General features: G+C 37.9%; 1 protein-coding gene across 1 annotated transcript in view; it reads right to left on the reverse strand.

Annotated features, from left to right (window-relative positions):
• The window catches only part of BLTP1 (bridge-like lipid transfer protein family member 1), a 110,785-nt gene that overhangs the window by 1,064 nt on the left and 92,196 nt on the right, over nucleotides 1-17,525 (reverse strand). Inside the window, exons 70-85 of the mRNA XM_080590922.1 lie at nucleotides 16,704-16,865; nucleotides 16,449-16,588; nucleotides 15,230-15,431; nucleotides 14,603-14,806; nucleotides 14,310-14,489; nucleotides 11,594-11,731; nucleotides 10,991-11,248; nucleotides 10,182-10,332; nucleotides 9,750-9,907; nucleotides 9,030-9,222; nucleotides 8,630-8,847; nucleotides 7,785-8,036; nucleotides 7,010-7,213; nucleotides 5,345-5,539; nucleotides 2,304-2,438; nucleotides 1,026-1,191 (exon numbers count right to left, since the gene is read on the reverse strand). Coding sequence (XP_080447048.1) covers nucleotides 1,026-1,191; nucleotides 2,304-2,438; nucleotides 5,345-5,539; nucleotides 7,010-7,213; nucleotides 7,785-8,036; nucleotides 8,630-8,847; nucleotides 9,030-9,222; nucleotides 9,750-9,907; nucleotides 10,182-10,332; nucleotides 10,991-11,248; nucleotides 11,594-11,731; nucleotides 14,310-14,489; nucleotides 14,603-14,806; nucleotides 15,230-15,431; nucleotides 16,449-16,588; nucleotides 16,704-16,865 — 2,956 coding nt within the window. The remainder of the gene's footprint in view (nucleotides 1-1,025; nucleotides 1,192-2,303; nucleotides 2,439-5,344; nucleotides 5,540-7,009; nucleotides 7,214-7,784; nucleotides 8,037-8,629; nucleotides 8,848-9,029; nucleotides 9,223-9,749; nucleotides 9,908-10,181; nucleotides 10,333-10,990; nucleotides 11,249-11,593; nucleotides 11,732-14,309; nucleotides 14,490-14,602; nucleotides 14,807-15,229; nucleotides 15,432-16,448; nucleotides 16,589-16,703; nucleotides 16,866-17,525) is intronic.

Genomic DNA, 17,525 nt, shown 5'->3' on the forward strand with positions numbered 1-17,525 from the left:
GTTGCTAGTATATATGCTGTTCTCTTGTGTTATGCTTAAACTTCTATATAGCAACTTGTACATAGTGTTGTGTTTTTTTTATTTTAAGGTGACTGCTGAAGTAATAACTAGAACTACCTAAATTCCTACTCTGGAGAAAAAAAAATCTTCCCTCTTGGCATGGTAGGAAGGAATTTGTTGCCAAGTGTCATCAAAGTATACATGTGAGGAAAAAAGAAAAGGAGAAGAGTTAACTTGTCAATACCTGAATTTTTCAAATAATTCATATTTATCATTAACATGCAACTCAATTTTTATATTATGCAAGAGTATAAAGGAAGTTCTTCTGTAGAATTGCTTGTAAGAACAGAAAGACAGCCCTTCAAAAGAAAAATGGTGAAATACATGGAACGGGCTAAAGTTGCGCCAGGGGATGCTTAGGTTGGATATTAGAAAGAACTTCTTTACCGAAAGGGTTGTTAGGCATTGGAATGGGCGCCCAGGAAAGTGGTTGAGTCACCATCCCTGGAGGTCTTTAAAAGACGTTTAGATTTAGAGCTTAGTGATATGGTTTAGTGGAGGACTTGTTAGTGTTAGGTCAGAGGTTGGACTAAATGATCTTGGAGGTCTCTTCCAACCTAGATGATTCTGTGATTCTGTGAAAACTGCAAGGTGAGAAGTTACATGGTAGAAAGTGAATGAAGGACAAAGTGAAAAACGGTCATCTGTGGTTCTTATTGAGTTTAATTTCATTGTCCTGATTTTGAAGAGCCTTTAAAGATTCTTTTAACCTAAGTTCTAAGCAGTTTACCTTCCAAAAGTGCAATCTAGAAGTTAATTAATGTGATAATTGCATGATCCAGCTTTTGTCATGTCCTGACCATCTTTCATACCAGCATTAATAGCCAAAGATGAATCTCTAACAGCATCCATGTGATCAATCCTCTTAGTAGCTAAACAGAATCAACTTGGAAACGCTTGTGTTTTGAAGGACAGTACCCACAGATAAAATGCATAAAGAGATTGCAGATAAACATGGTCGTTACCTGAGCGTGGGTTCCAAATGCCAAGTATTGCACATAAATTCTCTCCAGTCAACTGTAGTGTAAGTAATGCTTTCCTCTGCTTCCTTCTCAGTGGAGCTGTCCTCAAGTACACCAACAGAGTTTTTCTGCCCTGGACGAGAAGCTAAAATGCGAGGAGGAAAAATAGCTACAAAATGGAGATGGGGAAAAAAAACACACAACAAATCATCAGTCAGTCATGAGCATCTCATTTGAATCCTCTTTGGACATCCTAAAAGAAACACCAGAGCAAATCTCAAACAAGAGAAAAACACCTTATGTTTCAGCTTGTTACTCTAACACTTTTACAGAATTTCTGGCCAACATTTTTGGTTTAAACAAAGTGCTAATAAAATGTATGAAAAAAACTGTATTGTCATTGTTTATTCACATTAAATTTACAACAACCAAAGTCACCGTTTGTCACACTTCATGTATACATCAAATTCTGTTGTCTTCAATTCACTCTTCTTAGCAGAGACCCCATATTCTTTAAGAATGCATGTGCCATATTTGAATGCTGTAACTAAACGTGTTCATGTGTTAAAGTAAAGCACTCTCAAGTCACAAAAAATATGTCTTGAAAAGAAACTCCACTGATGAAAGGGCTGCCATGAAAGTAAGGTAGCCTCCTGAAACTGTTTTCATCTGCATGTGCCATCTTAAAAAATAAACACCAGGTGGCCAAATTGGAGCAAGATTACAACTCCAACTAGCACAAGATTGTCAGGAGTGGGTAAGGAACAAAAATCCAGGATCATGTTCGTTCTCAGCAGCATGCTGCACATAGGTACAGTGTTGGAGGTGCTGTGCTGTTTCTGAACAACCAGTTGTGTGTACACAACAGAGCCACATGCCAGAGATACCAATGGAGCACCCTGAACAATGGTGGCATAGCAGCATGCTGGCACTACTGGGTTCTTAACTCTGTATGCAGCTACCCTGCTTCCAGTCTCACGGGGCCTGACTTACACTCAGCTCAAATATTCCTGGACAACTCTGCACTTTTTGTGTAGTTAAACTTCGCTTACCAGTGATCAAAAGAGGTAGCTACCTTTTCACAGCACTAACATTTCACAAACATTTAATACTACTTCTGTTGATTTCAATAGAAGCAATTTAAGCACTTTATTATTATTATTTTTAATTAAATAATTTTTAAACAAGTCAACTGTATTTAGAAAGTATGCAAATATTTACTATCAAGTAGTCTGACAATTACAGACTGTCAGGCCAGTCTTACCACAAATAACAGCTTACCTTTTTCTTTTTCTTTTAGATAAGCAGACACCAAGTCATGTAGAAACATAATCAATTCAGCATCCATAGTTACGCAAATGTGGTCTGTAAATTCAGTTACTACACTGCATTCCACCTTTGGTTTAACACTTGTATCTACAGTCAGATAAAAATAGTATTAATGCATTTTAAGCACATGCCACATACAGAACAGTACACAGAATTTCAATACAGATTACTTGCAAATGTAACTGCTGGTACCGAGTAGGCTTTTCCCAACAGTTCTGACTGCAGTCTGAAGATAACATTTTGAAAACAAGAGCATAAAATTTAGGTCCCTATCTCATATTCCCTTCTTTCAGAATGACCCTTCTCTAACATTTTATTGAAAGTAAATACCAGATGGATTGATGATGGGAAACCAGTAGATGCTGTCTACCTTGACTTCAGCAAGGCTTTTGACACCGTCTCCCATAACATCCTCATAGGGAAGCTCAGGACGTGTGGGATGGATGAGTGGACAATGCCATGTGTTGAGACCTGGCTGGAGGGCAGAGCTCAGGGTGCTGTGATCACTGGTGCAGTCTAGTTGGAGGCCAGTAGCTAACAGTGTTCCCCAGGGCTCACTACTGGGTCTAGTCCTGTTCAACTTACTCATCAGTGATCTGGCTGAAGGACAGAGCGCACCCACAACAAGTTTACTGATGACACCAAACTGGGAGAAGTGGCTGATCCACCAGAAGGCTGTGCTGCCATTCAGAGGGACCTGGACAGGCTGAGGAGTTGGGCAGAAACTCCTGATGAACTTCAACAAGGGCACGTGCAGGGTCCTGCACCTAGGGAGGAATCACCCCCAGCACCAGTACAGGCTGGGGGCTGACCTGCTGGAAAACAGCTCTGCAGGGAAGGGGTCTGATTTCTTCCTCCTGGTGACCTTTGATCCCCGGTGTGGTGCTATTTCAGTACTAGTATGGTCTTTTATCCTACTAACCAAAAAAATCTGAGAGTGGAAGGAGAGTTGTTTGTATTACACTGTATTACAATTTCCCATTTCACTGAATACAGCTGAAGTATGAAAACCGCAGTACCCAGATCTTCTACTGGGTAACACATAACAGCTTACTTGTTTAAGATTTTTCTAGGCTATTGTTTAGTGAGTTACTGAAGTGGTCCCTATTTATATCTCCTCCCACCTGGTTTGGTAAGCTAATGAACTGACAAGATATCTGTATTGCCTTTCAAATAAATGTAATTGTTAGACCTCTGAGCTCCTTTCTGACAATGGTATGGTGGAGTACTTTTTCAGCCTGGAACTGCAGACACCCAAGGTAACATGGACTGTTTCTAAGGGCTTCACAGAATTGATCTAAGAGAAAAAAGCAAGGCAACTGGCAGCAAGTTTGAATTAACTGTACAAGAGTCTTCATCTCCACTGGAACAGTTTTAGGAGCCTGCAGAGAAAGACTGAGAAATTACTGGCATACTGCAAGCACTTTTCTTGCATCACAGGAATAGAAAACCTTTTTCTTTCAAATGTAGCCCGTGTGTCGATCTGCTCGAGGGCAGGAAGGCTCTGCAGGAGGATCTGGATAGGCTGGAGCGATGGGCTGAGGTCAACTGCATGAAGTTCAACAAGGCCAAGTGCCGGGTCCTGCACCTGGGGCGTAACAACCCCAAGCAGAGCTACAGGCTGGGAGATGAGTGGCTGGAAAGCTGCCTGGCCGAGAGGGACCTGGGAGTATTGGTTGATAGTCGGCTGAATATGAGCCAGCAGTGTGCTCAGGTGGCCAAGAAGGCCAACAGCATCCTGGCTTGTATCAGAAACCGTGTGGCCAGCAGGTCTAGGGAAGTGGTTGTCCCCCTGTACTCGGCTCTGGAGAGGCCGCACCTCGAGTACTGTGTTCATTCGGTTTTGGGCCCCTCGCTACAAGAAGGACGTCGAGGTGCTCGAGCGAGTCCAGAGAAGGGCAACGAAGCTGGTGAGGGGTCTGGAGAACAAGTCTTATGAGGAGTGGCTGAGGGAGCTGGGGTTGTTCAGCCTGGAGAAGAGGAGGCTCAGGGGTGACCTTATCGCTCTCTCCAGGTACCTTAAAGGAGGCTGTAGCGAGGTGGGGGTTGGTCTGTTCTCCCACGTGCCTGGTGACAGGACGAGGGGGAATGGGCTAAAGTTGCGCCAGGGGAGGTTTAGATGTTAGGAATGATGTTAGGAAGAACTTCTTTACCGAAAGGGTTGTTAGGCATTGGAATGGGCTGCCCAGGGAGGTGGTTGAGTCGCCATCCCTGGAGGTCTTTAAAAGACGTTTAGATGTAGCCCTTAGTGATATGGTTTAGTGTAGGACTTGTTAGTGTTAGGACAGAGGTTGGACTAGATGATCTTGGAGGTCTCTTCCAACCTAGACGATTCTGTGATTCTGTGATTTAATTTTCTTAGCTTACCTCTGTAACACTAATCAGGAGCAGCAGCTGTTGCAACATTTTGGGGTTTAATTTGAAGGGAAGTTGCCTCTATTCATGGTGTTCATGGTCCAGGAATATGGCAAATTGTTTTCAGCCAGTATCATCTTACTAACCTGTGCTTGCTAGACCATTATTAATTCCTCTACCCCAAAAAACTCTCTTTCAGCTCAAGGACAGATTTCTCTATAGAGAACATAATAGGATGGAAGAATCTTGTGTGCATTTGCCATTTATGGAAGCTTAGAAATAGTTGGCAGGTTAAAAAAAAAAAATCCTGTAGATAAAGAGCCTCCTGTGATTTTGTGAAATGCCTTCCACCCCCCCCGCCCCCCCCCCCAAAAAAACCAGCCAGACTAGCTGCAATATTTCTATTCATTTTTCTTAGCTTTTTTTTTTTTTTAATTTTCACAGTGATTGGTCTCTAGACTAGATCTTCACTTTCTCATCAGAATTCCCTCTGCATTTTAAACTGTGTACTTTCTTGCACATCTGCAATAATTTTCAGATTAAAACCTCTTTTCTTATCGGCACAGTATCTTTGTATTTAAACCCTTGTTCATGAGAAACAGCTTTGGGTCAAGAAATGCAAATGATTTTTACTGTACCTTGTAATGATGGCTCTTGGGGCTCTTGAACATGAATAGATTTAAAATCCAGCTGCATTCTTGGCAATGCAAAGATGGTTTCCGTTTCATGATTGTAACTGGAACCGCCTCTAAAGCCACTTAGCAAGCTTGAGCTTTTCACAGTTGTGCTGCTCTCTGGGTTATTAGCATCAACATTTCGAAGCAGGTTTAACTCTACAGGGATAATAGGAAATACCTTAATTCACTAATCCTTGTTAAAAATAAATTCTGTCAGCACAGAGAGTGACAAATTTTCATATTAGTAGTGGCACTTTCACACACTGAAATACATCTCATAATAAAGAAGTGGGGAAGAAATAGGTAAATAGGTTTTGGTATTAAAACATATAAGTACTTCTAAGAATCATTTTTGTTTGTTTGTTTTGTGGTGTTTTTCGTTTTGTGGTTTTTTTTTCAAGCTTACAGTCCAGATTTTATTCATCTGACCACCCTATCACAAGTTCGTTCTAATAATGAACTTTCAGTTAAGTAAAATATAGACCACGTTCAAAAGCATGCTCTCTGTATTACGAAATATAATAGGACTTAAAATGAAAATAAATGTTTCCAATGGATACAACTAAGACCTAAATTCACAGAGGCAGCATTGATATAAATCACTATTGACCAGGAATCTGACTTTGTCACGATACTTATAGCATGGCACACATGCAATATCATCTGAATTACTTAATTAGTTTTCAGTTGTTAAACTTGTGACAAGACAAAAATTTAAGAAAGTTACTAAATTGTAAAACTGTTCATTATGTCCTTTAACCAGCTCTCAACAGCATGGCTCCAAAAGGTCAAATAATCAGATGTTGTTCTTGTTGATGTACACAAACACTCTGCATGTAGCAAAACAGAGCTACGTAAAAGCATTTAACAGAATGTGCCTCTGCTTGTTAACTTCAACCATTACATCCTGTTGTGTCTTTCAAAAGGTATAAATATTAGTACAGTATATTGATAACTTGAAAATATTTTTTCAAGACAATGTAAACTGCTCATTTCTGACTACATACCATATTCTGCCATTCACCTTTCACAGAAATTCAACTGATTTCTTCCACTGATTCTATATTTTTTTGTGAACACAATAGCAACAGCTGTATTTTAGGATTTGGTTTTGAGAGTTTTATTTTCCAACAAAGTGATTTAAGTATATGATTCAAAATGTTTTGATTCCTAGAAGCAGTGGTCACAGAAGATTAAAATATATTCCCACTTTAACTTCATCTGTTAGTTCTTCATGTACAGTGAAATTACTAAATACATCCTCGTGTTAGAAAATCAGAACTGGACAACTACATGCAACAAGAAATACCCCTGCATGGGGTGAAAGAGGAAAAAGCAAAGGATTAAAAGTGGAACTACTGCAATACCACACATAACCATCCCATTCACTAACAGACCACTTTGGCTTTACTGCACAATTTGAAAAAGGTCTTCGCTCAGTAACACTTCCAGCTGTTCAGCATATTGTCATGTTTTATTCCATAGTTTACTGTAAGGTTCTTAAGAAGAAAACTGTTATTTCTAGCTCCCTTCTTCATAGCCCACTTGAAATATAGCAGCTTTTAACAGCACAACGTGTACTGACTGACAAGCAAAATCCCAAAACTTAATGGACATGAACCTCACCTTCATTCCTCGTGGCTGTAACGTAATTGAACCACTCCTTCACACTAGCAACTCCATGTGGGGGATTTTCATGGCGGCGCCTTGTTATCTTTGTGATTGTTGCCATTGGGCTTTCGAGTGCTCCGCATGGTTTGGTGACCATGGTGTTATGGCCCAAATGAAAGTCCAGTGTTTGTACAATGTACGTAGAATGTTCACTAGTACCTGTATTGAAGATGTGAGGGATATTGGGTTGAGAGAGAAGAAAAATGGAAAAAAAAACTTGGTAAGGGTCATAGGGTTTTTCATATCACTTGCACAGGTGTCTACCATGAATAATTACTAAGCCAGCAGCATGAAAAACCTCATGTAATAGTTCCAAACAACTGAAAAAAAATAATTTCTAAGTAGCTACAGACAGTAAAAACTTCAATATAAAAACAAAAATAAGCAATAAGACCTCCAATATTCATCACGTAGAAATGTAGGATTCTATAAACACAGACATGTGATTAACCAAGCAAACAATTCCCTTTCTAGATATATTATCAGGGACATATTTAATATACTATAATTATACAATGATATACTTTGCATTTTACCACAGATAATGAAATGGTGATAAAGATGGAGAGGGAAGAGATTATTATTTTAGGTAAACAGTATATTTTAGGGAAATGATCTCGATTCAGAATTCAAAGAAAATAAGTTTTCCTTGGATTTATTCTGATATACCAATATATTCTTAAAAGTTCATTTAAAGGATTTTAAGAGATAAGGAAATGGTTTAAATTACCATCTTCCCAAACTTTCTGTGCTTCTGTCCAAAATGCAATATTGGGTTCTTCAAGGTGAAACAAGGCCCAAGATTTTGAACGGAAATTAGGTCCATGAAAACAAGCCAGCGTCATATGGTTTCCATGCAAACTCATGGATCCTCCAAATTGCATTCCATCTTCTGGCAACGGCATCTGAAATAAGGATATATGGCACCCAGACAACACCTTCAAAACTCCTGGCCAATGACGGTGATGGGCTGCATCCAACACTAGAAAGGAAACACACAATGGCAAGAACAAACTTCAGGAAAGAGTAAGATACAGAAAAGTTTGCTGCCATAACTCCATATTTTATTAAAAACAGAAGTATGATTAGAAATAATGAATGGGATTTCATTGACATTGTTTCATCTTTGCCATCTAGGGTCACTGTAGTTTATGAGAACCTGAACAAGCGTACTTGGAAATCTGACTTGTTGCGTTCAGATAAATGATGTCTTCAGCTCACAATTAATATAAAGTAAGCATAGCACCACACAGCTACTCAAAGCAGAAATAATTTTTATGAAATAGACTTCATAAATTTGCAGTTTTCAAACTGCAAGAATATTTTAACAAAAATACACATTTTAACTAAAACCTGAAAAATGTTATAAGTTAGTTCCTTCTTGTACCACAGGTATAGCAGGATACCTGAGATGTGTGTCCTCTTCATTGAAAAGCCTCAATTTAAAGGGCATAAACATATTGAAGAAATTATTTTAAGTCAAATAGATGTGCTTACATGCATAAAGTTGCTCAGATTATTTTGCACAATTGAAACATCCAAGCTGGAAACTATACTGTTTTTTGTACCACTTACGTTGTTCATGTGAGCTTCTCTCTAAGTTGTTGGCCATTGTCTTTGGTGGGAGATAAGGAACTGGTCCCCAGGTAGACAAAGCTCGCTTGCTTGTGTCGAACTGCTGAGTAAAGAACTCCTGGAGTTTCATTCCTATTTTTATTAGGTCTGGTGTGGTTGATCTTGAAATCATCACTTGGAAGATATCCCATTTCAAGTCCCCATGGACAAATATCTCACTAGATATTAAAAACCAGGAGAACATTTGCTGTTAAACTATTTCCTACTGACACTAAAAAAAATAGACCCTTTAATTTCTCGCACACTTACAATTTCAGTTACCAACATTGGACACATTACATACACACAGAATTCGGCATTGCCAAACATGATAAACTTGAAACACAGCAAACAGTATTACCTTTTATCAGAGATGCTTGAGTCCAAAGCATTATACAGATTAATTTTCCATTCGTCCTGTAGTTTAAGATCTGCATTACTGAAGATCCCCATTAGGATACTGGATCCCATGTAGTCAACACGTGCTTCAGTAGAACCCATGGTAATCTGAATTTTATGACTGGGCTGTTGGTTTGGGTGCTCAGAAATATGAGCTGAAATAGAACAAAAGCAACACAGAAATATAGCATTAAAGTTAAGATCAGTTTTACCAGAAACATCACCCTTATGCCATCCTCATGATACAGAGAGACTGAGGAAGCACTGGTTTCTTCCAGATGCACGGGAAGATCCTGACACTGATTTACAGCAAGAACACCCAGTCTCTTTCCAAAACCACTTTTCCTTTTCCTACACCGTAAGCATTTGGGAAACTCTAGGAGGAGCTGAAATGGTCTCAATCTTTTCGGTTGACATCTGTCCAAACAGCTGAAAGGGGCTGGAGGGTCGCACAGCTAGCTGGTGCAATTTTAGAGCAGCCCTGACACTGAATGCACTCCTGATCAGGAGGCTATTCCTTCAATTCAAAATGTGTTTCATAGTCAGAAAACACAAATAAGAATGCAAAGTCTTTATGCTGCCTACTACCAGGTTCACAAAACAGGAGAACTGTGTCAATGCTTTAGCTTTCCAAAGCTATTGTCCAGAGCATATACTAATACCAAGCAGCTTTCCAACTTACCCACCATCTCCAGGGTGTTAACATCTATGGTACCTCCAACAACCCCCCCTCTGGAGTCCAACTGGGATCTTCCCAAACCAACAGACATGCTAATTTCCCGATCTCTGCTACTGCCCACAGATAGGCGACCCTGACTTTTCAAACCACTGGTGGTCCACCTAGAACAGAGATGAAAATAAACAAAAATTTTCCAGGCTTTCAAAAGAAAAACAGAAAATTATTTACTACTTTGCAGTAAATATGGGGCTTTATGATAAAGCATCTGCCAGTATTCACAAGGGGCTTCATAGTTCAAAACTGGAAAAGTTAGGAATTTAAAGTTAGAAAACAACAGGCTGTTAATGGTCAGTGGTGATTTTTTATTTTTTTTATTTTTTTGCCCCCAGAATAACAGTGTCTGCTACAGTATGCTTGAACTTGTTTTATACTTACGTCGTATTGCCCATTACATTGCTCATATTCATTTGGACATTTAATTGTTTCAGGTTCATAGCAAATACAACTAGTGTTTCCCATGGTGTTCCTTGTGGGCTTCCAGCTTTATTTGACTTATTAAACGGAGTTGACGTTTTTGAGAGCGCATCTAAACAAATAAGTAGGCAAAAATTTAAATGACTCCACATACTAGGAAAAACTGGCAGAATATATACACTGAAAGACATTAAAAAAGGACAGATTAACACCCTATTTAATGAGCACTACAAAGCTACAATTAAGTATAAGAGAACTAGACGATCTGTGGTACATGTTGTTTTAGCTGTAACAGAAATTGATGTATTTTACATGTTTAGTTTTACTAAGATCTTTTAGAGAAAAGATTTTAAATGTGCAGTTCAGCATGCAGGAGTATGTTTTATATTCTTTAACTGATTAGAAGTATACACAGAAAACAAATTATTAGTATTAGAATATTCAGGTAGTGGTTATTTGCACAAGTGCCAAGTCAAGAGTTCAAGAATTAGGATTTTCCTCACTCTTTCCTCACAAAAACCCTAGAGATACTCTTATAAGATTGTGCAAAATTTCATATGAACAAGCCACTGTACCAGTGTGTATCCTTCTCCATCTGTCTTGTCTTAAAAACTGTTCACATACTAATATCTTGCTTTCTAAATAGAAAAAGAATAACTGTTCTTTCTTTTCTAAAGATATTTTCCTATAGTAAAATATAAAGTAGTAACAATTTTTTTCATCCACCTGATGAAAATATTTAGAAAAATAAAAAACAGTTGTCTACTAACCTCTCTGAGGCACTGAAGAATCAGACACACTCCTGGATCTTGTAACAGCTGGAGACTTTAAGTTATGAGATGCTGTCCCAGGTGACATACTACTACTTGCACTATGTTCAGTAAAAACATTAGGTGATTGTGCCATGTGTGTAAACGAAGCAGATTGGCAGGGTTGCTCCCACGTCCTACAATATGCTTTCCGTGATGATTCAGGAGAAAGATGCTGGCTTACCCCTTCAATTGAATCTGGTGTTCCAGGACCAGATGCTACTGGAAAAAAAAGACGGACATGAAAGGCAGCAAAATTATTTTTTTTTGTTTAATAATACCCTCCCACATACTAAACAGTGTTTGGAGAGTTTCAAAATAAGCGTCATTTGTCATAAATACAGTTTATTTAATGTATGGATTATTATTTGCTCCATTTCTTACTTCTAGATTTGTTTTTATTAAATTCATTAGAATGACTGCATATGGAATTATAATACATTTCTATTTCTGCATTCGTATCTAGTCACATATGTAATAATACAAAAATAATATATGTTTATGCAGTTCCTACTATAATCCGTTGCACAAGAATGTTTTCCCTAATAAGATGCTGTATCTTACCTGGCAGATTTATTGTTTGATCACCTAGGAAAAGCCGTCTAGCAATGCTTCTCCTATACCATGCCCTTGGGAAGGCTAGAATCTCACTGAGTCGCCGCATATCATATTTAAAAGAAGCAGATCCTATGTCACAGACAGCTGAAAAAGAAAATACACATATACGCAACTGTAAATTCTCATTAGTGACAGGTTTTGGTAACCAAATGTAATTAACAGGCCTTCAGTTGAGTCAAATACTTTTCTACCCCAGCAGTACAGCCTCTGCTGTAATGAAAAGCAGTTGCTAAAACCTGCAGTTTTACTGAGGTGTTGCAACTTCTCCGAATTCAGAATATGATACGAACACATTTCTTGGAGAAAAGATGTAATCTAAGAATATAAATTATGTTGGATTCTACTTTTGTAGTATCTGCATCTTAGACTCTGAGGGCTTTAATAGCAGATTAATCACAACCATTCTGCTATTTGCCCATTAACTCAGGATCCCATGTGCACTGGGAAAAAATATCATAAAAACCCACTGTTACTTCAAGGTTCTTTGAATGTTCAGGAGTCCAGCTCTCACTGCAGCTTCATAGGGCATTGCACTACATAGTAATTGCACTACACTGTCCACTTCAGTTTTTCTCCGTGGGGAGATGGCTTGAATATTTCTAATTCTTATAAAGCTAAAAAAAAAAAGTGAACATCTGTAAAAGACTGTCTTATTCAGGTAACAGAAAAGAGCTTTGAAATACCTGTTTCTGAAGAGAGGACTATGAAAACTGTTAGTGATTAACAGACCAAGTCCATCTGAAAACCAACTTTGGAAATAAATTTAGCATAAAGTTAAATAACATTGTTTTACTTCTGTTATAAAATGTATAAAGAGATCAATCAGCAATAACAATCCGAGTTTGCCCACTGTTCTGTGCTAAGGAACAGTGACATAAAAGAGCATTCATACCTGGGCACTGGGTGGCCTACAGAATTTCATTCACTTGTTTCTGACTCCTGCATGCATAGACTTATTGAAGCTACATTGTATAGACATCACGGGCATACTGTGATTGCTTTTTGACTTAAGCAAGTTAATGGAGCATGTTTCTGTAACACTGTTAGGTAGAATTCCACTGTTTTCTCAATCTGAAAAGCTCAGAAACCCTGTACAAAAGGCTCACCATATTCCTTTTTTGTGATTTGTAGTCACTTCAACTGATTGTTCTAATAAACGTACTCTTTTGGATTACTAATGCTCTTTTTGATCACCTGAAATGTTCACAGATTAGCAATGGGCATGTGGAAGCGAAACGGCACATTTAGTGTTTGAGGATTTCAAAAACACTATTTTAAATGATGCATGACAGAGAAGAAGGAATTGGAGGGCAGGCACAACAAGAACTACAGGTGTAGTTAATACAAAAATATTTAAAAGCTAAGCAAGCTACTGAGTTTGCCATGGAAAAAAAATCTCATAAATGAGAATTTGCCTTTTACGTAGTTGTATGTTACGACACTGCAGTCATACAGACTTTTGGAGTGCCCAGGAGATGCATGTGTAGATGGCCAACACTATTCAAAGACTCTAGTCTCTCAGGCAGAAGGGTAATGTATACTAACTATGGGGTGTTATATCTGAATAAAAATAAACATTGTTCCAGAAGGTGGAAAATAACCACTCTTTATTGCATCATCTTAGCATGAGAAAGTTGAAATACTACAATTATTACTAAATAGAGATTTAAAATCACTTTCTCCTGATACTATCCAACAGAAATACTTGCAATACAACCAGAATGACAGGTAACTTAAATCTGACTAACTAGAAACAATTTAGGCTTCATCTCTGTTATGGGATGACCCTTGCTAACAACCAAATGCCCATCCAGCTGCTCGCTCATTTCCCTCTTCTGTTGTAAAGGGAAAAAACAGAAGGAAAGCAAGGAGACTTGTGGTCAAAGTAGCAAGAGTTTGAAGGTGAAAGCAAAAGGTGTGTGCAAGCAAAGAAAAAAATATATATACTTCCCACTGGCAGGCAGATGTTTAGCTATTTCTTGGAAAATGGTGACTCAGGACAACTAACAGTTGCTTTGGAAGACAAATGCCATAGCCACCTACATTCTCCCTTCCTCTTAGCTTTTATTGCTGAACACAACATCCCATGGTACAGAGATACCTCTTAGGCAAATTTGGGCCAGCTGTCCTGGCTGCATTCCCTCTCAACTTCTTACCCCCCACTAGCCTACACACTGGGTTGTGCAGGAAACAAAGTGGGAAAGAGAATAGGCATTGAAGCTGCGCAAGCACTGTTTAGTGATAGTCAAAACATTAAAGTGTTAACAACACAGTTTCAGCCACTAATCCAAAGTCCACTACATGGGCTACTGTGAAGAACATTAATTACATCCTAGCCAGAGCCAGTACAATATCAAAATATTCAAGGGTACGTATAGCCACTTAGCCTGATATCAGAGATGTGTTTGAGTAAGCCCATTTGTTTACATTAAATGAATCAGGAGAATAACAAGGTGGATCTGCAAATAGGTACTCCAAGTACACTACTTAAATAATGTATCAAGCCCTACTTCATTCAAAATGAACAAAAAATTACTGCACACTTACAGGTATATGGTTCTTATATAACATCTACAAAAGCTGCTGAGCATAAAGTATGTTATTAGAACAGCATTTCCCTAATTAGCTAAATAGATGAGATTAAAATGAAAAAAGCACTTACCAGATATGTTTATCAAGGTAGTATCTATCTTGCTTGTAGCTTTACTTGCAGACTGACTCTCGAAAAAGGAAGAACCTCCTGAGCGCCTTATTCGTGACAAGCTGACTTTCACAAACTCTAGGTTAATGCTCAAAGAATCCTTCCGACCAGTGACCGAAGTTGATTCCTCATCCACATTACCTAGAAATAGAAAGGAGAGAGTTTAATCTTCCACAGCCTTTTCAAACCTTCAGTTCAGAAAGCCATGCCAAACTTACTATGTTCACCAAAGCAAATGAAAACTTGTACTGTACCTAGGGCTCCTGATCCAGGAGTTAGAACAGTAACAGCAGACTTCTGTTTTCCAGCTCCATATGGATGGAACACGTAAAGGGAAAAGTCAGACATGCAGGCAGTAAAGCTCAGGCCTGAAGAGCTGCTGCTAGAAGTAGTCAAGTCTGACTGACTGCTGCTGTGGCGTGTTCTGCCAAGAGGACTGCCTAGTCCTGGTGATGAACCTAAAGTCAATATTTTTTTTCTGAAAGTTAGTTTTAATACAAAAACATTTTCAAACAGGAAATAATACTGATAACAGGAATATTAAACAAACCAAATGCACACCAAATTACGCCCTTGTAGTAGCACTGTAACTTAAATATTCTGTGTATTGGCGGTAGCCTTTTATAACAGGTAACTAAACTTGTTTAACCAAGGAAAGAAAAATTCCAGTATACTGTTATCTGTGCAAGCTTTTACCAAAAGGTAAAGAACTGATACAACGTGAAGCAACCCTACTGAAGTGGTAGTACATAAAGATAAATGTAACACAGAAAAATAGCCATATGGTCTGTAAAAGCTTTTTTTTGTTCCAATTTTAGACAAAAGAACATTTTATTTTTGCTACAAGCTGCATATAGTATAGCCATTCATGTATATTTTACCTGGTGCTCCAGATTTACTAACTGAATTCTTTGAGCCACTCTGTGAAGTACTGCCACCAACTGACACATTTTCTGAGGGGTACATTGTACCTAATGTTTCCAGTTCTCCTCGGTTTGAAGAGAAAACAAGATCCAGGGATGGCAACTTGAGCATACATTCAACTCTTGATACTGGCAAGCAACTGAACTTGATTTGAGAGGGCTAAAACACAGAGGAAATAAAGCACATTCAACTTCTTTATAAAGCATATAAAATACTAAGACCGCTCCAAATTTGGCTTGTAAATTTATATATATAAATTTACGTCTAAAAATATAAGCTAATTACAACCTTCCCAGGCTGGTTTTAGAATTAGTAAAATAACTCTATACAAGTCTGTATAGATACAGGGAATCCGTCCAATAACAGGAGTATTATTTGGAAACAGTATTTAGAAAACAAACACAGGAATCCTGCACGCAGCATATGACATGTACATACCCCTCTCTTCCTCCTCCCCAGGTCAATTCATCGTTTCACCTTATGGAAGAACTATAATTGACTCATTACCTTGGCTAGATGAGATTACAGAAAAAGTTGAGAGGAGCTACAGATTGTTGTGGTTAATTTTCCTAAGCATAAAACAAGCTTTTTTACAAGATGTTCAATTTGGGAATGTAATCAAATTTGTACCATGAAAAAATGTTGTTTTAGCAAAGCAGAAAAAACAGCAACATGCAGATCAAGCTCAAGTGCGCTGACTCAGTCTGGAGTAGCATTACTCCCTCTGAAACAAAAAATTCTAGACTCATCAAATATGAAGCAGTATGAACATGTATGTAGATGAGCACTGTACATTCCTGTATTTTCACATTTACCATATAAACTGAGAAAATCTCTTGGTTTGTAATGGTACCTACAAATAATGGGCGTAAATACTAGTTATGAAAGATATTTTCCAAAAAGAAGTCCAAGAGAGGCAAGGAAGATGTAAAGGTTAAAAATGCTTGGAACTCTTGTGATTTCTCAGAATAAGTCATTTCTGTTGGTCTCCATGGGACTGAAAGATGTCAGAACTTCTACTGAAATAAGTCTTACCTATTATCACACTAGACATCAGTATCTCAAAACAGGCGCTTGAAAATATTTTTTTAACTTTTAAAAAACAAACAGAAGCAAAGACTGTCTCAAAGACTGTGACTGAAGTTACTTACTATACTAAATGATTTAAAACCTCACCTGAACTCGTACATAAACCACCACATCTACAGGGAAGGATGAATATGCTGATGTTGATGACGATACTAACGATGTCGTGGACTCTTCTAACTGATCTTGTATATCAAATTGTCCCATGTCTTCATCTTGTGAACTAACAGCTTTTAAGAAGCACAAGAACTCGTTAGAAAGTGGAATTTAAAGAAAATACAGCTCAATGCCATCAGAACACAATAAAGAAATGCTAGAATACTAAAATACGAAGATGCAACTTACCTGTATAATTCCTTTCAATCGGTGTAATTGGAATGGTTTCAAGAGCTTTCTCCAGAAAGTCCAGTAAGCATGGGCTAATCACCATTTCCTCTGGCAATGACTGAAGTGCAACCCATGCGTATAGTTTAGCAGTTTTCACTCCACCGCTTCCTTTCCCTTTGGCTGCAACATTGAAAGATAAATTTGTCTAATGTAAAACCAATTAACTGTAACTGATAAACATTAGAAGATACTTCATAACTAACAGCTGTTTCTTCTAATTTTCAGCATCATCACCTGGAAAGGCATAAATCAGATCAGTTAGAAAAAAATTCAACTGTAAGATTTTGCTAAGAAAACTGTGTAAAAAAGAACTACTAGTCTGTCGTGTTTGAATTTAATTGCATTGTGCTTGTTCTTCATGAAGCACTCCTACATTTTTTTTATTTTTAATTTTTAATAACACCGAAATCAGCCACACAAAATTCTTCTCCAAACACAATGCAAAGTAAACAGAGCTGACTGGAAATGAAAGATGAATTAGGAAGAGAAAATAACATGAGTTTGGGAAGAATGACAGTTTAAACAGAAAAAAAAAAAAGACATTCAAAGATTAAAACTGTAAATGGCAAGTCCTACCACATTTATGCAAAGAATAACTGAAGATTCTAAACCTACATTTTTTAATGCTTGGATATAACAAGACTATAACAGAAAAGACTTGTCTTTTAATGTATGGAAAAGGCTAGCACTTGGAACCATGCTCATTAAAAATATAAAGATATTTTTGGCAAATTATTCACAGAAGGTATTAGAACCAGCTCAATTACTATCTGTATGAAA

This window comes from Anser brachyrhynchus, assembly GCF_964034855.1.
Source record: "Anser brachyrhynchus genome assembly, chromosome: 4".
NCBI lineage: Eukaryota > Metazoa > Chordata > Aves > Anseriformes > Anatidae > Anser > Anser brachyrhynchus.